General features: G+C 47.4%; 1 protein-coding gene across 2 annotated transcripts in view; it reads right to left on the minus strand.

Annotated features, from left to right (window-relative positions):
• MOK (MOK protein kinase) overlaps nucleotides 1-10,815 on the minus strand; it is a 161,075-nt gene extending 150,260 nt beyond the window's left edge. Inside the window, exon 1 of one of the 2 annotated variants that reach the window (XM_029597967.1) lies at nucleotides 10,649-10,815. In XM_029597967.1, the coding sequence (XP_029453827.1) occupies nucleotides 10,649-10,655 (7 nt within the window). In that variant the 5' untranslated portion in view covers nucleotides 10,656-10,815. The remainder of the gene's footprint in view (nucleotides 1-10,648) is intronic. The other variant, XM_029597966.1, reaches the window with a different exon arrangement.
• Nucleotides 10,816-24,943: the final 14,128 nt, after the last annotated feature.

Genomic DNA, 24,943 nt, shown 5'->3' on the forward strand with positions numbered 1-24,943 from the left:
GGTGTTGTGACTGGGCTGTGGTAAGGCAAGAAGTGGACCCTTGGGCCGGCCTGCAGGTATAACACAGAGCAGACCGGGGGGCGGAGTCAGTGCGTGGCAAGGATACCCGGAGCCTGGAATCCCCCCGGGAGGGGCCCGTAGGGACCCAGGCCCTGGGGACTGGAGCAGTCAAGGTAGTCCAGAGAGGGCAAGTCCGTGGGTGGTCTGGAGAGAGGTCAGAGTTCAGGGAGAGCTACCGGTGAACAAGGCAGGTTGCTGGCTGGCAGGCAGGTCAGAGAGGTAGGCGGAGTCTGAACCGGCAGCGAACTGGAGGCTGGGCCGCGAAGCAGACCAGAGTAGCGGCAGGCGGCGGGTTAGCAGAGAAGGCCACGAGGCAACCTGGGATCAGGACTGGCGGCAGGCTGGCAGAGAAGTCCGTGGCGAACCGGGATCAAGGCGGGCGGCTGGCTAGCAGAGAAGTCCATTAGGCAAACCGGGGTCAAGGCAGGCAGCAGGCTAGCAGAGAAGTCCGTCAGGCAAACCGGGATCAAGGCAGGCAGCAGGCTCGCAGAGAAGTCCGTCAGGCAAACCGGGATCAGGAACCAAAGAGACAACGAGAATCAGCAAGCAAGGACAGGAACAGGAAGCAACTAGTCAGCAGGGAACCTCGTTGCAAGGCGTCTAGTGGAGACTGGACGCCGGTTAAATCTGGAGCGTCGCGTGACGTCAGCAGACGAGGCGGAGCCAGGCTTCCGGGTGCTGTGCGCTTATGAGAACCCTCCTCGCGCGCGAGGCCAGGCAGTGATAGGCCTGTAATGGCGCCCTCCTCGTGAGAACTCCTCGGGAGGAGGCCCTGTCGAGCCCGGGTCTCAGCGGAATCCTGCGAGAACTGAAGAGACGGTAAGCGGGTCTGACCCCGAACATGAGAGGGGCGGTCGGGACCGCAACACTAGGTGTCTTTTTTGCAGAAGTCTGTGTTACTTCCCAGTGTTTGGCAGTGAAGGGTTTGCAGTTATTAAGATAAGTGTGTGTGTGTGTGTATATGTGAGGAAAAGGAGGAGAACTGAGTGAGTGTGCATGTATATGAGTGTGTGTGTGTGGGGGGTGTCTATGAGAATAAGCATGTATATGTAAGAAAGACGAGAGTGAATATGAAAATATGTTAGTGTGTGTGTGTGTTTGTGAGAAAGTTTGTGTGCATGTTACTACCAATATTCCCTTTAAGGATTGGGTTGCTGTGAACAAAAAATTGATTGTCTTTTTGCATCTAAGAAAGTAGTGCTCACAGGGTAATAAAACCAAAATGTTTTGCTCATGAGCAAAAAACTTTTTGCACACAGCAACCCAATCTTTAGATGGAACATTGGTGTCTGGGCCAGTCCAGCACTACTAGAATTTCTCAGCCACTATTCTACAGAGTGTCTTTGAAGTCATTGGACAAAGAGGGAACATGTAAAGTAATTCTTCCATCGGCCATGGCTGAATCAGCGTATTTAGCCCTTCTGAACTTTTTTCTCAGGTTTGGCTGAAAAATTTGCTGGGTTGCCATCAGTGGGGCTACCCCCAGGCCTCTATTATGGTCACAAGCACCTTCCTGGGCAGCTCCCAGTTTCCTGGATCCAGTGTGTGCCAGCTAAGGTAGCCTGCCTGTCTGTTTTCAATTCCTGCTATATGATGCACCATCAGCCCTTTTAAGAAGGCTTCTGCCCAGCTCATCAGGGTTCCCTACTTCTTCTCTTAAACGAATACCCCCTTGCTACCATTGTAGAACTGTCCGATTGCACTCTTGCAGCTTTTCCCCCTAGCGGAAGAGAAAGCTGTTGAGTGCCAGTCTGAGTGCTCTCGTCTCTAGCTGATTTATCATTCCCTGACTGACCACTTGTCCTGTGCTACTTGCCCTTCACAATGGGCCGCCAGCCCAGCAGTTGGCATCCATCGTCAATGTCACCCATTTCAGCGGATTCAGACTTATCCTTGCTAACAAGCTGACATCACTGAACCACAATCGGAGGTTCTTCTTGGTCTCTGCTGGCAGAACAAGTCTCTTTCACCTTGCTAATAATGCCTTTTACAAAGAATGCGTGTGTGCCCTCGCCCAGGAGACCAGAACTATGGGAGCAGCCACTAATCCTAGCTCTTGTAGGTAGATCTTCGCCTTATTTATTTATTTGTATTTGTACCCGGCCTAAGCCAGGCCCTAAGCAGTGAACAAAAAAACATACATAATCAATAAAAAGTAAACAAAACAGGCTTCCTGCTGGCTACCAGTTTCTTCACCATGTGCTTGCAGCTTCAAGACTCTCTCCCTGGTCATGAAAGCCTTCCCTACTTCATATTGAAGCATATCCCCAGATACACCAGAGACTCGGAAGACTGTAAACAACTCTTAGACTCTTTCACTACCCACCCCAATTGCGATGGGTGTTTTGATTGTGAGCCCTTTATGCTGTGGTGTAGTTGATGCAGCCTCGCAAGCGAACCTACGAGGCCTATGCCGGCGGCAGGCGAATGCGCCCTGTAGCGGGACAGTCTGGAGCTTCACCTATACCAGCTGCCTCCCCCACAGGTCGAGTACTTGGATTCTGGCAGCTGACAAGACTTAGGCAGGTCTCTAGGGTGGTGACTAGAGCGAGAGTCCGAGGGCACGCCGGGGTCAGGGCAGGCAACAGACTTAATGGAATCAAAGACAGACCAAGGTCAGGTCCAGGCAGTCATGATCAGGTCCAGGTGGCAGGAAATCGTGGTCAGGTCCAAGCAAGAGGTCAGAATCCGGAAGTCAGGCCAAAGATGGACAAAGACACACAGGAGACACTGGGCGAGAGGGACAATATAAAGGCAAGGCTGGACGAGACGAGGCTGGAAAAGCAAGGCTGGACGAGGAATCAGGAACTCGAAAGCAAAACACACTGCTAAGGCAGGAGACCTGTTGCTGAGGCGAGGTGATGTTGCGAGGCCCTTGCTTCAGTAGGTCGGTTGGGCTGACGTCCTCACGGGGCACCGCTCAGCGATTCCTGCCAAGGAGCCTATATAATATGCACATATATGCACATGCACCCAAGGAGAAGCAGTGGGTGCAGTGGCTGGTGGAATCTCAGGCCATGCTGGACAGTGTTCAGAGCAGGAGACTGTATGCTGACCACGGGACAGGTCCAGCCATGTTACGGGTGAGTGAGGCGGCTTGCGGGGCCTTCCTGTGAACTGCCGAATGTAACACCAATGCCTTCAAGAACTGTCTCACCCTCAAGATGGACTGCTCGTTCTCTAGCCTCAACTTGATCTTTACTACCCAGCTGTCCAAACAGAGGTGTACCAGAATCCCTTCTTTTCTTAATGCTGCTGCTGCCACCACTACTATAACTTTAGTAAAGGTGTGTGGTGCCATGGCCAGACCAAATGCAAGGTTTTGAATTGATAGTGGTTCCCCAAGATTGTGAACCTCAGATACCTCTGGTGTGCTTCCCTGATGGGGATATGGAGATATGAGTCTGCTAAATCTAGAGAGATTAGGAACTCCCCTGTCTTTCCTGCCCCATCATTAACCTCAATGTTTCCATCCTAAAATGGGGCCTGAGATATCTGTTCATCTTTTTAGGACTAATATCAGACAAAATGTGACTTCTTTCTTTGAAACTACAAAGCAAATAACAACTCCGTCCTATCTCGGACTTGGGGACCGGTACTACCACTGCCAGATGGAGCATTTTCTTTACTGTAGCTTGAATAGCTCCTTTCTTTATGTGGTATCTGCATGGGGTTATTAAGTATTTGTCAGGAACAGAGGTAGCCAGTTTGAGGGCATAGCCCTACTGAATAATCTCTAGGATCCATCTATCCTTCGTAATATGGGTCCACTACTTGTAAAACCTTGTTAGCTGGCCCCCTACTGGGGGAAGTGAAGAATGGACCTGAAAAACTTCATTTGGAACCTCTGAGAGCTCAAACGTTGCACTTTTCCTTCATTCACACCCCCACACGTTTAACTTCCCTGATGAAGCCCCGAGACACGGGGTGAAACGAGGCTCTCATCGGTACTTAACACAACAGAAATAGCATTTAAATAGGCACTTGAACACAGCAGAGATAACATTCAAATACAGCAGAAACTCGGAATTCATTACAATGGTTTCATATTTTAATAAGTGGTGGGGAATGTTTTAAGTTGATTATAATATATGGGGAATGGTGTGTATGATTTGTGGTATGGGTGGTATGAATGAAGGGTAAAGCATGAATGTGGATATGAGGTGTGGAAGCTATATTGTGCATGAGATATGACATTAATGTTTAAAGATATATAGATTTTGCATTTGTAAAGTCATGATCTGTTTGTGGTCCATATGTTAGAAAGCTTGTTGTTTTGAACTCATGGGGGTAGATTTTAAAAGGGTGCGCGCGTGTGTCCATGTGCGCACTACCTGGCGCGCGCACATGGACACGCGATTTTATAACATGCGGGCGCAGGCGCGTGCTTGTTATAAAATCAGGGATCGGCACATGCAAGGGGGTACACAATTGTGCACCTTGTGCGTGCCGAGCCCGCGCTGCCTTCCCCTGTTCCCTCCCAGGCTGCTCTGAAATCGGAGTGGCCTTGGAGGGAACTTCCCTTCTCCCCCACCCCACCTTCCCTTCCCCTAACTCTCCCGCCCCCCACCCCTAAGCTAAGCCCCCCAAAAAATGACTTAACCAGTTACGCCTGTCTGGGGCAGGCGCAAGTTGCACGCGCCGGCCAACTGCTGGCACGCGATCCTGGGCACAGCGGCAAATGGCCGCTGTGCCTGGAGACTCCTGCCCCGCCCCTGAACCGCCCTGCCCCCACCCCTTACACGCGTCCCGGGGCTTTACGTGCACAGCCGAGCCTTTTTAAAATAGGCCCGGCACGTGTAAGGCCAGTTATGCATGTAACCTTTTGAAAATCCAACCCTTGTTGTATATAATAAAGTATAAGCCAGGGCATAAAACTTGCTTTGGACCTCTGATTCCAAATATACCATACTTCAAAAAATCAGCATAACTTCGGTCCTCCCCCCTTGTGGGAATAATGCCCTAGCTGGCCTATATTGCAACTCTTAAGGGTTCTTTCTACCCCTTGGCCTCAGTCTTCTGGCAATCTCTAAGGTTTAAAATCTCCTAGATTCTTTACCAGGTTTGGTTTTTTTTAGATCTCCCTCAATTAATAAGCAGCCTTTAAGAGGTAGCCTGCTTAAAATAATCTTGGAAGGAGTCATCCATCTCCTTGCCATAACTAGTGCAGCTATTTGCCTGGGTGAGGTCCTAATTAGTCATCCACGTATCTGCCACAAACACTACCCCCAATTCTACATTGGAAGTTTCCACATCTACATCAGTGTCAGCTTCGTCTTTACCTAAATGCCGTTGCTGTAGCCTTTTCACCATTGCTCTAACTACATATCTTTGGGAAATTATTTTAAGCAGTTATTTAGTTTACGTGAAGAATTTTGTACTGTGATAGAAAGTAGTGGAGCAGAGAATCACTAATATTACTAGTCAAATGATTTAAGGCCTATAAGTTCTGAGAATAAATATGCCATTTTTCTTAGCCTGCTTGTAACAAGAAGCAAGTCATGAGTTCAGATATATTAAAGAGCAGTTACTCAGGAGGCTAACTGTGCAGATATCAGGGAAAACAGGACAGATTCCATTTGGCCACACCTGTTTGCTGATTTAGTAAAGATAGACAGTTGGGGCCTCAAGAACACATGGGAGTATCCCAGAGAAAGACTGAAACTAGGAAAAAGGTCAGCGGAATCAACATAAAAAGACCAACTTCAAGCTAAGTGTTTGAAATCAGAGAAAGAAGAAATCAGAGGAAAAGCTCGTTGAACATTACATTGGTTTAATGAAGTGCCTGATGAACTGTTCCTGGTTTTCCAATGTTGTATTTCCATCTTTCCAAAAATATATAAGACTCACATTAGAAACTGTGAGGGGGAAGTATCTTTGTATATATTATTTAATGCAAACTCTAATCTTATATGCTTTTATTGCTTATTCTCAGACTTATAAGTAAAACTTCTATACTTTTAAATAAGTCTGTTGTTTATTCTGTGACAAAATAATCACGAATTTTCCTACCAACAACATATCGCCATCTGCAAAGATAGGCTGGCCAACTCAAACGACCTCTTTAGGAGAGATTCTATCTTCCGGTCCTGTGCATTCATGAGGCCTGTGTTGAGCTGAGGATGGAAGTGGGAAGCGTTAGGGAGCGCTCCCCAGCACAGGACAAGATGTGTGCCCCTGTGGCAAGACAGTCCAAGTCTGGGAACTGGAGAACCAGGGACCTCTTACCAAACCTGCACACCGAGGTAAGACCATCAACGCAATGATGGTCTCTGAATGGTCCTCCGACTGTTCCAAGCCCTTTCGGACTAGCCACTGGGTAGCAGCTTGAAGCGGCAGGCCAGACAGAGGACATGGCCGGACGGGGACGTGAAACAAGACGTGACAAGGCAGATGAAGACTCAAGGCGTGGCAGGACAGACGAAGACTCAGGCTTTGAGGAAGACGTTGAGCGACCAGGCAAGGTGTGGCAAGACAAGGCAAGGTTAAAAACCTATAGTTAAAAGTCTGGAACCTCCAAGCGGGCAAAGTCTCTCTAGCGCCATACCCAGCCCAACCGGGCTGGTTGCGGACCACATGAGCAGGCATCAAGCTAGGACATCAAGGCAAGACAGATATCGGACATCAAGAACAAGGTAAGACAGACAAGGGAAGAGATGATTCCATGGCACCATCGAATGGAGGGAACCACCAGCGCCCTACACACCCCAGCGGGGGTGGACGCCGACTACTGGGCCACAACGCACCCTACTCAACTCAAATGGCTGGTCACGGACCACGAGGGACGGGTCAGAACGGAGCTAAGGATATTTGGACAAAGACACCAGGACTGGACAGCATCAGGACATCAGGAATGGATGGACATCAGGACATCAGGAACAGGGGGACAAGTGGACATCAGGAACAGGCGGACATCAAAACATTAGGAACATCAAAGACATTGGAACAGAGACCCAAACATGGAACAATGACGAAGATACAGGATCCTACATGGAACAGAGTGACTAGGAGGAGAAGCAGACGTGGAGTCCTAAGGAGGACTTACTCCTTGCAAAGGCAATGATGGAATGACCTGAAGAGCCTTTTGTAGGCTGAAGAGGCGGATCCAGGAAGTGACATCGTCCAGGGTCTACGCCCTCACTGGCCCTACAAGAATGGCAGAGAGAGACGGCCCCACGCCTAGGGAAAGGCAGGAAGAGAAGCAGCAGGACCCTGAAAGAGGAGGAGCCGCAGCTGGACCGTACAGGCCCCGACGTAGGAGGTAGCTCCCTGCCGCTGAAGAATAGGCCTCAGGCCTGCCAGGACACGGCGTGAACGGCAGCTCCTGCCGTGAGGGAACCTTGGGGATCCAGGCCTCTTCCCCAGAAGGGGCAAGGTAACTTTGGCGGCCTCAGGACCACCTGGAACGCTGTTGGTGGCCTCCTGGCCGTAGGGTGAACTAGCGGCGGCCTCCTGGCAGCATGGAGATGCTAACCACGGCCCTGCCACTGATAGAAGCTTCGGCGGCCTCTGGGCCGTATGAGGAGCAGAGGCACTGCTTCAGCCGCGAGAGGGAACCCCAGCGCGGCTCCTGCCGCATGGAAAAGGCACAGCACGGCTCCTGCCGTGCTGGCAAGATGGCGGCTGGGCTGCATGGACCCACGGCAGTGGCCCGAACTCCGCAGAAAGGCGAGGGCGGTCTCTGGACCGCAAGGCAAGACCGGAGTGGCTCCATGCTGCGATGGATATCCCCGGTGCGGCTCCTGCCGCGCCAGCCCGATGACAGTTTCCTGCTGCTGCAGGGAACCTTGGCACGGCTCCTGCCATGCCGGGAGGATCACGTCGGGCTCAGGTGATAAGGTAAGAAATCTCCCGTGGTTCTGGCCACGGGAGGGATCGCAACAGCCTGTGCCGCCTTCTACTAGAATCATGGTTTTCCTTGTCACTGCTGTGTCTGAAGCATCCACTTTTGGAACTTTAAATAATTAATCTATCTCCTTTTGCTGCAGTGGAATGGGAGGCCCTTTTGCATGGTGGAATGGGAGGCCCCAAACAGCCTCAGGCTGTTTGGGGCCTCCCATTCCACCATGATCATTTCCCTGATGGCTAAATGAAGGGGAAAAGCTCTGCCTGTTTCTTAATCCCCAAGAGGATTGGATCCCCATGACCCTTATCTTCCTTCTCCTCTTTTGTTATATCTAATGACTATTCCACTGTTGCAGCCAGCTCCTCCTTTCTAAAAAGTCTTCTTGCAGGTCACTTTCTCCATGTGAATCCTGAGGATTTCTCAAGTTCTCCATGCTGTGACTCTAAGGACTACAGGCCGAGAGGAAGATGCTCAGTGAAAAATCTGGGGAACAGATTACTTCTTTCCCCAGTTGAGGCCATTTAGCCCTTGTCTCCTTCTTCCCAAGGGCACCGTTTTCAATTGCTGCCTGACCTTTCATCTCCCTGTATACCTTATGCATCAGGATGATAAATTCCATGGAAAAATCCATTTCTCCTTCACTGTCATTTAGGCCTGGATCCCTTACTTCATTGCCTGCCTGAACTGGGCCTACCTCGTGTTCAGCATTGGTCTTGCTGCCCCAGTCCAGGGTCCTTTTCCTGCCACCCCCCCCCCCAGGACTTCTCATTGTGCTGGTACTGGCTCCCCCCCCCCCTTCAATGTGCCTATCCCACTACTCCAGCCTCCCACCTCTGCCGTTCTCCTTTGTACCTGCTTTCTTCTAGAGGCCCTGGGCTCATCGCACTGCACACAGAAGGAGCCTGCTATTGAGTTCTACTTGCAATTCGCACAGATGAGGCATTTCCTGCCTCTCTCCGCCATCACTGGGAGGAGGGGAGGAGGAGGAGGGCTTGGAGGTGCTTCTCCTGCACTGTATCTCTCACTATCTTGCTTGCCTCCTTTTCTTTTATGGCCCAGCACTATGTGGGCAAAAAATAAAATTCTGCCAGGCCAAATGGGTCTGGATTTCGAGAGGGAAGAACAGTTTTACTTGTGGACCCTTTGCCACTAGCTCTTTCCCTTTCTTTTCTTCTCTTTGCTATCCCAGCATGACTGCCACTACAGCTGGAAGCAGAGAACTACTGTCTATGTACCCTGCTATTCCAGAATATATAGGTTAGCATCAGAAAAAGAAGGAAGAAGTTATCTGCTTCCACTCAGCAGTGAACAAGAGTATTCCCCATTGGTCTGGACTGGTCTGCAGAACAAAGAGGAAGTGCTGTTAAGAAAATCACTAGTGAATATCTACACATTGCCTAAAGCAAAATCAAAAAAGAAAAGAGACTGGAAATAGGTTTTCAACACTGTTTGGAGTGCAAACATTAAGCATTCTTACTCTAAAATATTTATTTGGATTTTAGCTCACACATTGGTAGCTCAAGGCAAGTTACACTGCAGGTATTTTCCTGTCCCCAAAGGGTTTACAATAAGTTTGTACCTGAGGCAATGGAGGATGAAGTGACTTGCCCCAGGTCACAAGGAGTGTATGTGAGATTTGAATCTTGACTTCAGTAGCTCTCAGCCTGCTGCTATAATTACTAGGCTATGCTTCCACTTAGTACTACATTGCTCTAGAACTGGCAAATGAGAATAAGTTTTGGGAAAAATCAAACAAGCAAGTTGAGTCATTGGCCTGCCTGTCAAGCAAATTCCTAGGCATTTTCTATACACTGTATTTATTTTAAATGAGTTTCAAGGAAGTTCTGAAATTATGGTATTAAACTAGCACCTCCAAAAGCAACTTGTCTGTGTGTGATGGCCTGTAATTCTATCACTCTGACAGGTACGAAAAATCTCTTAATAACATATATTCAATTGTGAAATGTCCATGTAGTGTTACATACAATAATGAATGACACTAGCTTACCTTTATATGCATCTTACAATAAATAAAAGCTATATATATTGTATTTTACCAGCTACTATAAATAATGCTTTCCAGGACTAATTTACTAAATCTTTTCTCCCATTCTGTGTCTCTGGGGGGAAAAAAAGTTTCATAAATCAATCCCTTAATTCATTCATGGTTCTTTCATGACAGCTGTCAAGTAAATCCTTTCACCACATTTTGTCAAGATAAAAAAAAAAAATAGCAAGTGCTCACTGTAACAAGAAAAATAATTGTTACCGTTTACCCTGTACAAATATGGAAGGAGAAGAGGGTAGCATCTGGTAAGAAAATTAACTCCTAGACTGTGCTTGAATTTGATGTGGTCTCTTCACGACGGATAGCGCTGCCTTCTCCGTAGGAAGATTTATTTACTGAACAGTGGTTCCTTTATTGAGCGGATAAAAAGCTCCTGCGCGCGTTCTATAACTATTCTATTTACACTGTGTTCAACAAACGCGCCATTGTTCTTTCAGCCTTCTCTTCTAGAATGAATTGCTGAACGCAAAAAACTATGCATAGCACACGGCCAAGAAAAGCATAACCTGGGCTCCACCAAGCAGGTAAACCGAACTGTACAAGCTCAGAATCGCCGAATGCGCACCTAGACTGCTGGAAAGTGTTATGCCGACGGAGGAAGGGTGTAATTATGCACCTAACCTGCCCTCAGACCGACAAACAGTTTTCGCTTTTCATTGAGAAGGGCAGCTTACTGTTCATCCTGGGTAACGGCAAGCTACTTCTGAAGGGATGAGTCCAAACTCTTGCAGTTGCTTGTGCTAGGACCGGGCAGACATGGTTGCAACTGGGAGCCTCCGCCGCTAAGCACTGACAGAAAGAAAGCCCCTTCAGGGCGCCATGTTGTATTTTCCGTTTCCATGGAAACCGCGCCTGCGCTAACTATGATCCCGAGAGCCGCGCTGCAGCTACGCTACCTGACGACGAAGGGGAGCGGAGGTACCTCCCGCTCAACTCCTGGGACTAGAAGTGGGCCGGAAAGTGGCTGGATGGTTGGAATCGGACACAAAAATGTTGGCTGCAACGAAGCGTCTGGCATGGCCAGAACTGAATTTTTGAGATGGGCAGTAGACATACAGATATAGGCCCTACTAGTTGTACTCTTATTGATAAGTAACGCCTTAGGGCTGGATTTTAAGAGGTACGCCGCATGTTATAAAATATGGGGTCGGCGCGCGCAAGGGGGTGCACACTTGTGCATTGGGGCAGATTTTAAAACACCTGCGCGCGTGAATCCTCCTGGATTTACACACGCAAGGCCCTTGCGCGCCGGCGCGCCTATTTTGCATAGGCCGCCGGCGTGCGCAGAGCCCCGGGAAGTCCCCCGGCTTCCTGAAAGGGGCGTGTCGGGGGCGTTGCCGAATGACGCGGCGTTTGGAGGGCGTGACGCAGCGTTTGGGGGGCGGGCCCGGGGGCATGGCGCCGGCCCGGGGGCGTTCTGGGGGCCTGGCCGCGCCCTCCGGAACAGCCCCCGGGTCGGGTCTTGGCGCACCAGCAGCCCGCTGGCGCACACGGATTTACGTCTGCCTCCGGCAGGCGTAAATCCATGGATAAAGGTGGGGGGGGGGTTAGATAGGGCCAGGGGGGTGGGTTAGGTAGGGGAAGGTGAGGGGATGGCGAAAGAAAGTTCCCTCCGAGGCCGCTGCGATTTCGGAGCGGCCTCGGAGGGAACGGAGACAGGCTGCGCGGCTCGGCGCGCACAGGCTGCCCCAAATCGGCAGCCTTGCGTGCACCGATCCTGGATTTTATAAGATACGCGCGGCTACGCGCGTATCTTATAAAATCCAGCGTACTTTTGTTTGCGCCTGGTGCGCCAACAAAAGTACACGATCGCGTATTGTTTTAAGATCTACCTCCTTGCGCGCGCCGAGCCCTAGTGGAGCCCCGATGGCTTTCCCCGTTCCCCATTCCCCTCCGAAATCGGAGCGGCCTCGGAGGGAATTTTCCTTTCGCTCCCCCCCTCTTCCCCTCCCTTCCCCTACCTAACCTGCCCCCCAGTCCTACCTAAACCCCTCCCTTACCTTTGTTTAATAAGTTGCGCCTGCCTTTGCCTTTAGGTTGCACACACCGGCCGAGTGCCGGCACGCGATCCCTTGGTATGGCCACTGTGCCGGAGGCCTCGGTCCCGCCCCTTTCACAAAGCCCCGGGACATACGCGCGTCCCAGGGCTTGGGCGCGTCACCAGGCCTATGCAAAATAGGCTCGCCGTGCGCAGGAGCGGTTACGCCATAAATCCTTTCAAAATCTGGCCCTTAGTGTGTACCCTATAATGGATTTCTGAGTAATCTGCAACAGCCAACATGCATAAGTGACATTTTCAAATATTTTAATTCTATTTCAAGCATTTACCAATATGAAAAATGCCTTATAATTTGTTTATTTTATATTTATTGCAGTTTATAAATAAACAGTATTGTAAAAAGTAAACAACACTTAACAGAATCCTAAGATCCAGTCACGTAATAAAACAAATATCAGTATATTCTGTTATTTATTTATTTATTTGTTGAGTTTTATATACCGTCATTCGGTGAAGCCATTGACAACGGTTTACAAGATTCAAAGTGTAATTTTCTTTACAATTGCTAGCTAAGGTATAACAGGATACATATTAAACAAAAAGTTAATCTTTTATAGTCCAGAAGAAAATCAATTTTGAGTGAGGAGGGTTCGTTTGGTGCTGGTTGGAGACAAGTTATGAATCTCTTTCCAAAAATGCATAAAACTACAAAAAACAGCAATGAACATAATAATCATAAAAATTTGCAATAGCTACAGAACTAAGTTATGCAAAAAAAAAATTCAAATTTTGGTGTCACCTTAGTGACAACAAAACAAATTCACTGCCAAACATTTTGTGAAGTAACACAAATTCCTGCATAAATAAATGAATAAATAAATACAGAGAACCTTACCATACCATAAGAGCAGTAACTCTCAGGACTCAAACAGCAGCAAACTTATCTATGAAAAGGCAGCAAGGCAAACATTACACCAGGCCCTGGAATACCTAATACACTACCACGTGAGCAAACAGAACAAACCGGACTGCTACAAATCCTTACAGAGAAACTATACACTAACCAAAATACTTCATCTCTGTGGCACACTGGCAATCGCGGCGTTTTGGGAAAATGGAGTAGTGCGGAAGGCATATTAGAAGATGGGAATGCAGTATGATAGCCGACGGCAGTATTTATATCAGCGTTTGAGAAGGTGTGGGTGACAGCGGCGGCCACGAAGGTGTATGAAGCGGTGGTGTTCATAAAGGATTAAGTCTTAAAAACGCTGATTTACAAAGTTAGTGGTGTTTAACATAAGAAGTGGAAGTAAATACCTCCGGGCAGGTTGTGAAACAACGTGGAAGACAGTTGATAAAAGTAATGTTAAGGAGTTATACGGAGTAAAACATAGACGGCACAAGCAACAAGCACCCTATGAATTATATAGAGAAGTTCCCGGCTTTTCAAATGAAAGCAATGAGTGGATAACGGTCCCCTGAGGAAACCACCTCGGTGAAACGGAAGCTTTTCGTCGGGAGTTTATATAAAGTAATGAATATGACAGGGAACTGAGAGGGAGTTTTTCTAATAACAAAGAATATCTAGAGGGAGACCAATAAGAAATAAGGGTGGATTGGATGATAAATGAAATATAACAATATAAAATTGGTGCTATCTGATTGTAATAATTTTGGATGTATTTTAATATGTTGGTAATAGGTGAACTGCTGTATTAGAATTAGGTGCAATATTTTTTCTATGTTATGTGATTGTGCATGTGTGAATGTGGTATGAGTGATAGTATTGGTTTTAACATAAATTTGTGGATTGTATATGTGTATTAAATTAAAAGATTAATAATAAAACAAAGTTAAATAATACACAGGTATTTATATATTATTTATCCATAAGAATTATACCTGTGGGTTACCCATATGATGTTATATTTATTTGACACTGGCAACAAAGACAGAACCTTACCTAATACAGAATAAGGAACTACAAATTAGAAACAAACATGCAATCAAAACTGAACTGGAAAACTTGAGAAACCAGACTCTGTGAACACTGGAATGCTGAAGAAAAAGCAAAATACAAATACTACTAGTACTACTTAACATTTCCATAGCGCTACACGACATAATGCTGCACTATACAAACATACAAGAAGACAGTCCCTTCTCAATAGAGCTTACAATCTAATAAGACAAACATACAGGACAAGAGATTTGAGGTATTTCATAAATAGAAAAGATAGTTAACGACTAAAAGCAGACATTGGGCATAAGTTTTAAAAGTGGTTTCAAAAAGGTGGGTCTTTAGATGGGATTTAAACGTGGCATGGCATGGCACACCAATTCAGAAAGACTATTCCAAGCACACAGCGCAGCCAGGTGGAAAGCAGTGAGTTGGAAATTGATAGTAGAGAAGGGCACAGATAGGAGTGACTTATCCAACGAGCAGTGTGCACGAGGAGGGGTACAGAGAGAGATAAGAGAGGAGAGGTAGTGAGGTGCTGCAGAGTGAAGGCACTTGTAGGTGAGAAGGAGGAGCAATTCCCAAAGATGGCATATTCCAATTACTGGAAGGCAAAATCATTTTTTTTATGGGGTCACATTACACTGTGAGGGAGAGCAGATGCAGTACCTGATCTTCCCAAGGGCCCTCTCCTCCTTTTCCTCTTTTTGCAGCTCTCTGCTCACCTAATTAGCCGGTTTCCAGCACAACACATTCTACTAAAATTGGAGACATGAACCGCAGTGAACCTCGCAGTCTCCCCACATTCAAGGTGTCCAAATTGGCAGAGAAGGACAAGGTGAAGGGAGGCAAATCCAAAATGGCCAATGCATCCAATATTTCTGCCGTAGCTGAATCGCCAGACCCAATGAGTTCTGATGTGGCGGCTGCCTTGCTTGCAGCTCTCGATGGCAAGTAAGGTCAGATATTCACTCAGCTTTCTGGGGTAAGCAATCAGCTGGCACAAATTTTTTTAGTTTTTATTTTTTTTTATTTTTTTTTTTTTTTATTCTCATTCCTAAAAACCATTCAAGCCTCTTGTCTTCTCCCAGTTCCTTCTTCCCCTGTTTTATTGTAACTTTTTTTGCTTCTCGTCACCTGTTAATTGTTCTAGGTTATCACCCCCCTTGTTACTTGTAAACCGGCATGATGTGATTCTATCATGAATGCCGGTATAAAAAAGCTTTAAATAAATAAATTCAGCAGCAGTTATAATCCGCAGAGCAGCGGATCTCCGATGTGGAGGATAAGACCTTCATGTGCACTGATATAAAGCAGCTGCATGACCTGTGTGAGTCCCTGCAGTCCAAAGTGGATGACCTAAAAATAGATCTTGCAGAAATAATTTGCAGCTGGTAGGGATTCCTGAATCTCTTCCAGACAGGGACTTGGGGCCGCGGTTGGAAGCTTGCCTAACTCAAACCTTAAGCCTAACAGACACCATGGTGCCCTGAGTACTGAGAGGCCCATCACCTAGGGCCCTTGCTATCTGGGACCGTGTTCCTAATAAACCTAGAGTAGTTATATTCCGGGTCCTTAATTTTGCTCACAAGCTTGCAATATTAAGAGCCTGTTGCCATTAGAAAGAACTTCGCTTTGAGGGGTACAAAGTATGCTTTTCCAAGATTACTCTGTGGTGGTGGCTTTGAGGAGGAAAGCGTTTGTACTTGCATGCACTCTAATACCACAGAAGAACATCAGGTCCACGCTGCTTTTCTCTCCAAGCTGAAGATCTTCCGTAAGGGGAAGAACATTTTCTTAAGCAGAGGAAGCTCAGAATTTTTTACAAGGGCTCAACTCTGACTCTGGATGAAGTTCATTTTTATCTGCCCTTTTGTACTCTGATTTTCATAGCTGCATGACTTCCTTATCACAGCTCAAAGTCTTTTTTGAACAATGGTTTCTGGGGGGGGGGGCCCTCACAACACATGATTTTTCAATATTGTCTAGTTTTAGCTATTTTGGTTGGCATTTGGAGTGCAGGGTGTTTTTTAGCCTTCACCCAGTGCCTATTTATATTGTGGTTTTCTTCTTTTCCTTGTGGGTTGGCTGCTGAGAAAACATATCCTATATTTTTGTATTATGCCTTTTGTATTACTGTTCTTTTTTGCTGTTCCATTTCTTGTGAATTGCATTGTTTTTTTGGAGATGGGTATCCTTCTCATGTGTGGTATAGATGTCTTGTCTCTGTCTTTTCTTGCTTGGGAGGGGTGATGGATCTAGGCTGGGGGACCTTAACATAGGTATGCAAGACTTAAGCTCGCTAGTGTCTCCCCCACCCCCTGTACAAAAACAACCTCACGCAGGTAATGGCTTAAACAACAGGCTGCAGTTTATTCAAAATGACTTGCCCTGAGCCCTTAATACAATAATCCAAAAAACCAACCCCCCCCCTTCCCCCTCCCCTACTTCTTCTTCCTCCACTTACCACCTAGTCCCAATGGTAAGCCGTGTCATCGCCCCCCCCCCCCCACTCCTCTACTTACCCCGCCTCGGCTCCAGCGAGGGTAAGCATGCGGCCAGAGCATCGGCCCCTTGCTCTTTGGCCATCCCGTGTAGCAGCCCCAAACTACACGAGATTCTCACCCCCTCCCCCTATTCCTTTTATCATTCAATACAAACTTATAACTTAGGGCCCAGGCTTCCGCCACAACAAAGACCACTCAGTTGTCTTTGTCCCCCACTGCGGCCCTGCCCCTGCTTAACATGTGCTGTTCCAAACTTTCTTGCAAAGTATTATTAAACAAATCCACCCCTACGTCAGATAAATGCACACCATCATGCCTAAACAAACCTGCCAAATTTTCCCACGACCAATCATGCCGCACCCAAAATCCCCCTTGCCCCTGCAGCCATTTCCCAATTTGCCTATTCAATTTCTTAACCCCGTTCTTTCATAACCGTAATTGGTGATACTTAATTCGAGCTATTATATCTGACCAACCTACTCTGGTCCCTGGCATCGCATTCATCTCATATTTGCCAGTAACTGCCGACATGATAAAGCTCTGACATCGTTACCCCCCAAATGAATTAATAAAACTTTGGGATAACCATGTATTTCGATCAACCTCTGCAGAAAGTTTGTCAACTGCCCCCATTTCAAACCCCCTTTGAAAAACCAATGCACTTTGAACTTTTGAACATCTAATTCCAGTTTTGTTCCATATGGACGCCTCTCTGCTCAATGAAATGCCCATCACACGAAAGAATGGCCCACGACCCAGGCACATTCCACAGTTCCTTTCGCCCCATCTGTTTCTGAAAAACAAAAACTAACTTTACTGGTTTGTAATTCACTCCCACCCCCTTTACTGTCTTACATAATACCTGTATGCCTTGGACCTCCAACGCCCTATTGACTGAATGTGCGCGCTATAAAGCCCCAACTCTGCTGCCGTAGTTGCCGCTCCAATCCTGAATGAATGCGGTGTAAAGCACTCACTCTGCCACCCTAAGGACCTAACCGTTATTTTCAAAACCATCGCAAATTGAAATTTGGTCAATGGCACACCGTTTTAAATGCATTAACAACAAGCCATTCCGTTGCGGCCTTGCTCTCACAAACTCATGCATAATCCTTACTGGGCAAACCGACCTGTCCGCCATAGGTACCAAGGTTATCCATTGCCCTTTGATCTGTTTTCGACCTATGTAACCACAAATTAACCTTGACTGCAAATAACCGCACCCCTTCCACCTGCAAACCCTCCCTCGAACTAGCCGACGAACGAGCCGCCAACTCACTGACCCGAAAAGCACTGAAAAAGGCTATAATGAACGCTGGCTGTTCGAAACAACAAAGCCTCGTACTGCGACCAACATATAACCCCGACTTTACCAACTATCGCTACCAATTGCTCATACTTGATCGGTTTTCTCCTATCTTCCACCCTTCCCCCTGTACGTCCCCATCCCCCGAGCACTCGCCTCACCAGAAAACTCTCTACTGGATTACCCCATCCCCTTAATTTTTGGAAAAAGGTGAACCCCGCTAACTGGACTCTGACCGAAGCTAACGAATACCCTTTCCCTTTGGCCCACATAATGAAATGCACAACATCATTCTCCCGCACTGGTCCCTCTTTCCACCCCACCGTTCGCAAAAAACGTAACACTACTCCCCTCCTGCTGCATATGCTTTCCAAGTGGCGGGTGCCACGGATTGCTGAATTAAATTCCACACTTCCTCATTCCCAGCTGCCACAGATGATCCGGGAAAACCTCCCATTGGTCGCGCTCCCGGAGCCAGCTCCCAAAAAACATCCCACTTGAAACGAGAAAGTGCATCAGCAATCAAATTCTGAGTTCCTGGAACATGTTTTGCCGTTATTGTCATATTTAATTGCAAACATAACAATATCAGCTCCCTCATCAATCTGGAAACATGCCCGCAACTGGCTGATTGTCTATTAATTACCTGCACAACCCCTAAGTTGTCGCACCAAAAGACTACCTTCCTATTTTGCAACTGTTGGCCCCAAATGGTTACCGCTACCACTATGGGAAACAACTCGAGGAAAGTGATGTTCTTAGTAATCCTATTTGTCACCCATTCCCCTGGCCACTTCTGAGCGCACCAACTACCTCGAAAATCTACCCCTAAACCAACACCTCCTGCCGCGTCCGAATACAACTGCAACTCGCTATTAGTCACTTCCTTATCTGGGATCAAGCGCACTCCGTTGAATGAAGCCAGAAATATATCCCATACAGCCAATTCCTCCTTCACACTATTTTTAATGCTAATGAAATGATGAGCCGCCCACACGCCTCTTGTTGAAGAAGATAATCTACGAATGAATGCCCTCCCCATTGGAATCACTCTACAAGCAAAATTGAGCGACCCTATCAAAGACTGCATACATCGCAAGATAACTTTCTTCGCTCCTCTGACGAGCTCACCAAGTCCTTTAACTTAATAATTTTTTCCTCTGGTAAATGCGACACCATGGCCTGGGAATCCAACTCAATCCCTAAGAAGGAAATCTGACAACTAGGCCCTTCGGTTTTGTCTGCAGCTATCGGGACTCCTAACTGTCTGCATATCTCCAGGAAACCTTTCAATTGCTCCTGACACACTGAACTCCCTTCTGGACCTACAAACAAGAAATCGTCCAAATAATGCAACATCTCCCTGTGTCGGGTAACCTTCGTAGTCACCCAGTGCAAGAAAGTGCTAAATGTTTCAAAAAAGGCACATGAGATGGAACAACCCATGGGCAAGCAAAAATCCACGTAGAAAGCCCCTTCAAACATGAAACCTAACAATGGGAAACTATCCGGATGCATCGGCAACAATCGAAAAGCCACCTCTATGTCAGCCTTAGACATCAGAGTTCCCCTCCCAGCTTCCCTCACTAATGCCACCGCCTCATCGAAAGATGCATATCGGACGGAACAAAACTCTTGAGGGATGAAATCATTCACTGCCTCACCCGGTGGATAAGACAAATTCAAAATTAATCTAAACTTCCCCGGAGCCTTCTTGGGTATGACCGCCAAAGGAGACAAGTGCATGCACTCGAAAAGCTGAGTCTCGAAAGGCCCCGCCACCCTCCCTAACCTGATTTCTGAAACCAACTTTTCCCTAGCCACATCCGCCCTCCGGACCACAGACCGGGCATTTCTTACCCTCTCCCCTCTCCCCGGTCTCTCGTACGGAATCCTAAAACCTGCTCTAAAACCCTCCTTCAAAAACTGCCCGTTCAACATCGGGATAACATTTTAACCATTGCAGCAAAACCGACAAAACTATAGGCGAATTCGCCTTACCATGCAGCACCTCATTGTTTTCCCCCTCTTCCTGCCCCCGTACCTTGTCCTTGGGTACACTTGGTAGCTGAATGGGCCCCGTCGCAGTTTGCACACGCGTGTCTGAATTTACACTCCAGGAAGAGGCAGGTAAGCTTATTAAATCTCCAGCACACGTCGGATCCTTTGAATGTGGCCGTACTCCCCCCTTCCAACATCTTACTATCCCCTTGCCCACGAAAGGAACTGCCTTTGCTGCCACCAGACTCTCCTGCCCAACTCCCTCCACCCCCTGCACTCCCCGCCCCCACCTCTCTGCCCTTCACCACCCCTTTTAAAGTCATTTGGGTCAACCAAAGATGAATATCCTGTGACCCCCAAGTCATGAACTTGTTTCCTGCCATCTTATCACGGAATTTCTCATCGTAGTTGAGCCAAGCCCAACCTTCGTAATCCCGAAATGCCCCAAGTATGCTGTCTGCATAAGACAGCAAGGACCCATACTGTCAGGCATCAAAATGCCCAACCGCACTAGCTAACCTGAGAAACCCCTCATCCAATTAACTATATTCCTAGAGATTTTTGGACTAGCCTATTTTCGTTTCCCCTTCTTCTTTGATTTCCAGCTGCCCCTTCGTCCTACCCTTCTCCCTTCTAACAATTTGAAAATATCAACATATTTCCTTTTACGAATTTTCCGTAGCATTCGCTTGGGTAATTCCTCCCACAATTCCACTAACGACGCTAGGGCGGGATGACCCATGTCCTGACTGGGCCCTTCCTCTAACACTGACCTCTGCATGGGACCCTGCTCCCTAGAACTGGAAGAAGAAGAAGAACTAGAAGAGGAACTAGAACTGCGACTTATATGCTTTCTCTTCCTGCCCCTACTTTTTGGTGTCCCTGCCGCTTCTTGATTACCTGTCCTTAGTTCTTCGTCACCTCTGTCCTGGGTCTCCGGGGGCTCTCTTTCCTGCTCCCTTGCTTTGATGCCCTTCACCGTCTCTCCCACCGGGTCCGCCATCTCCCTCCATGCTTCATGCCTGGAAGTGCTAGGAAACACCTCCTCTGCATCCTCTGTGGAAGGAAAAACATCCCTACACCCCTTCTCCCCTGCCCTAAACGCACCTTCTCTCACTCCCACCTGCCTTCTACTCGTCTCACTCTCCCGCATATGCTGCCCACCTTTGTATAAAAAACCCCATGCTGGAAAACTCCTGCCCTGAGTGGAGCTCTCACTAACCAAAGCTGTCTGAGCACATGGCCACCCTCCGAATCCTACCCTTCCCGGACTGGTCTCACGCGTTGCCAAGCCTGCACCCCTTCCAAGCCCCGCTGCCATAAGGTGACCCAGAACGTCCGCAATGAAGGCTGCTTGGGACAGCCCACCCTGCTCCCCTACCAGCTCTGGCACTGAGGGGGGGGGGGCCTGGTCTCTGCTAGGCGGAGGCCCCCTCCCTGCGGATACCTCCCTACCCGCGTCTCTCCCTCATGATCCGGGAGGAAAAGCTGATCTCTACTATTACTGGCCAATAAACCAGGGCTCCGCATAATACCTGGGGAGCTGAGGGACCTGCACGAAGGAACCCTACTCTTTCTGCCCCGCCCCCTCTCCCCGGTCAGCTTGCTTCTCTGCAGGCTACTGCCTGACGAAGCATAGCCCTTACCAAGTCTTCCCCTCTGCCTCCCTCTCCTGCCGAATCGCAAAAGCCCCGGGGGGACACCGAGGAACGCAAAAAATCACTCGGGGAGGGCAGCGTAAATGCTCTGGGACGCAGCCTCCGAGGGAAAAATGCCGGTGCCAGCAGCACCGAAAGCTGAAGCTCCCCCTCCCACAACCAAATCCGATGGCAGGACCGGACTCCGAGGTCCCGGAAAGCGCGCGGGGGGAAAACATCCCCGAGGGGGGCGGGCCCCAGCGGCGGGGAGGTACGCTGCATCGCCTCTGCAGACTCCAGGCCGCTCTCCCCGGAGTCTGTATCCTCCCCACGCCCACCCAAAACCGCCAACGAAGGAGGAGGGAGGGAGGGACCTAGGCCCGGAGGAGGAGAAGGCGGGGACGCCCGCCGGCCACGGCGAATTGCCCCGCCGACAAAGAGGGCTTACCAGCAACGGCCATCTCACTCCTGGATCCGGATGACTCGGGCGCCTCAAGTGCGCCACCCGCCGCCGACTCCCTCGTTCTCCTGGCCCCTCTCTCCGCTCCCCTCTTCATCTCGGCGACAAGGCAAGTCTAAACTAATATTGAAAAAATTTAATAGGCTTAAAAAAACCCCCTTATAGCCAGCCCACAACGGCGCAAAAGGCAAGCCTAAAGCAAGCCTTGTTCTTTGCCTCGCTGTCTGGTAACTGACTGGGCGCCTGGCAGCCGGCGCCCAAACTCCTATCCCCTTGGGACCAATAGCAACGCAGCATTTCAAATCACTGCTGTTGCTAAGGGTCACCACCCCCTCCCCCTACTCTATCCTTTCCCTCGCCGCTTGCTCCCATGTTATAATCAGCAGCAGGGGACAAGCCCGCGCTGCTTCCCCATATGGAGGTATTGTATTTTCCTTATGTAACCCTTGAAGTTCAATTTTCTTTATGACTCCTTGTGTCTGAAACCTGCACTTTGATTCCCAACCCAGTATCAGAAATGAATCCACACGCTCTTTAGTGAGTAACAGTTTTATCTTTACTGGAATGAATGACTGAAATAAATCTGTTCACTTCCTAAGCATCTGCATTTGTCATATAAACACATGTATATAGTACAAGAGAAAACTCAACTTTGTCATAACTCATGTTAAGTATTTCAACCAGAATCAGCATGTGATATAGCACCCGACCTTAAGCAGTCTCTGAACAAGCAAAGTCCCAGATTGTATCCTACTGTGTGTCCATTTGAATTTAGAGCTGAAGAGGGCGTCAGTACTGCTCTTTGCTTCAACTGCCAAATCCACAATACAGCAGCCTCTATCCGAAAGAAGAGCTTCAAATCCTGACAGGGCACAGTTCAATTACTCCCAAGTCGTCCACAGCAGGGTTCCAGAAAAGAGAACCTTAATCAGTACAGATAATATTTATTAATTCAGAGCAGGGCAGGAACTCTGTTCAAGCTGAGCAGTGATCTGTTTTCACATGCTCAGACAATCCAATTTTTATAAATCTCTTTAGATAAAGTAAAAACAACTTCAATACATCTCAAAACAATGCTAACTAACATAAATACATTACACATGAATACAATTATAGAGGGCTGCTCACCTTAATCAGTACAGATAATATTTATTAATTCAGAGCAGGGCAGGAACTCTGTTCAAGCTGAGCAGTGATCTGTTTGCACATGCTCAGACAATCCAATTTTGAATCTCCTTTCCCCCCCCCCCAGCTCTTAAAGAGACAGCACTCTATTGTCAGTCTTTTCATGTCACAATGATGATTCAACATTTCTCTGCCCTAGTTCCTAGAGGTATGTTACACTTACATCGTTATTTCATTCCCTACGGGGGTTTTTCAGTGAAACTTAGATGTTTCACATGGAATATCTGTGGGATTGGCTCAGTTACTAAACGTTACAAGGGTCTTACAAGCTATGCACAGGTCACATGTAGATATAGCCAGGCTGCAAGAAACGAAGCTTTCTGAAGCTGAGCATCAGAAACTGCAGATACAGTGGTTGGGCAAGGTTTTCTCTGCCTCTTCTAACCACCACGGGGGTGGGTTTTGCCTTACTTTTTCATAAATCTGTGGTGTTTACCGTATGGCACTAGGTTGTGAATCCAGAGAGCAAGTATCCTTTTTTTGGTGACAGAGTTTTTTGGCAAACAGATTTTGTTGGGGAATGTTTACGCCCCAAATGCTTACTCACCGTCCATTTTTACTAAAATATTTAATATTCTGTTACTATATTCTCATTTACCCATTGTTTTAGGGGGAGATTTCAATATGGTGTTTGACAGTGCTATTGATAGACAACCACCTAGATCCCCTTCCTGTTGCTGATCTCACTTGTGGCCTTCCATTTCTATGTACCGTAATAACCTGGACTTGACAGATGTCTGGAGAGTCTCCATCCTTTGCAGGAAGGCTACACCCATTATCTTGGGCTCATGGTTCAAAACCTTGGCTGGATTATCTCCTAGTGAGTAAGGCTTATTTTTCTAAGGTGGTCGGCTCTGAGATTGGCCCTTTGGCTATTTCGGGTCACGCTGCTATGAGGTTTCATATTTATGTATTTATTTATTTAATTCTTTTCCATACCGACATTCATGACACAAGTCATATCATATCAGTTTACATAGAGAGGGGGATCTTCCCCCTAGCGGCCAGTCAGAGGTGGAAGTTGCCTCCTCATCTTTATTATGATATCACCTTTCACACTTATCTGCGGGATAAATGGAAATATGCCCATTTTAATGAAGAGCACCAGTCCAACCCTGTTTTTTAGTGGGAAGCTGCGAAAGCAGTGCTGCATGGTGAGGTAATAGCTTATGTTGCCAAAAAGAAATGGGAGCTGGCTAGTGGCATCTTGTAGTTAGAAAAACAACTCCAAGTGGCTAAGAGGCACTATTGCCAAGACCCTTCTGCTCCGAACCACACCCAGTTTTACACAGCCCAGAGTACCTTGAATAAGCTCATTAATCAGAAAATGAAGAAAAGCTTACTTTATTATAAGTATAAACTTTTCCAGTATGGTTACAAGGCCAGGAAACTTCTGGCCAACCTTGTCAAAACCTGAGAAGGCAAGACTCCAATACTTGCTTTACAAGACACACCGATCAAGTAAAACACTCTTCTAAACATATTGGTGAAATCTTTTATAGGTACTATTAGGACTTAAGTAATTCTAAACCTTGCAAGGTATCTTCCATTAAAAAAAAAAAAAAAAAAACTCAAAACTTGGCTCTTCTTACAAGCCTTCCCTGATCCTTCAAACTTTCACTAGACAACTACAACTACTCAGCATTGAATTTGGAACTTCGCCCCTTCAATATTCTCATCAGTTACTAGTCTCCTAGTATTTTAATTTAATACATTCTTAAGGTTTCTCTTTTTCCAGCTGAATTCAGCTTCCTAGTTCATGGTCCTTGTTATTATGTAACTTTCTTACTTTTCTGCTTTACCTCCACTAATTATAAAAAGTTGTTCCTTTGTTATATTATGTTACACTGATCTACCCCTGTTCGATGTAAACCGACCTGATATGGTATTTAACCTTGAAGGTCGGTATAGAAA

The sequence above is a fragment of the Rhinatrema bivittatum genome, chromosome 4 (assembly GCF_901001135.1).
Source record: "Rhinatrema bivittatum chromosome 4, aRhiBiv1.1, whole genome shotgun sequence".
Taxonomy (NCBI): Eukaryota; Metazoa; Chordata; class Amphibia; order Gymnophiona; family Rhinatrematidae; genus Rhinatrema; species Rhinatrema bivittatum.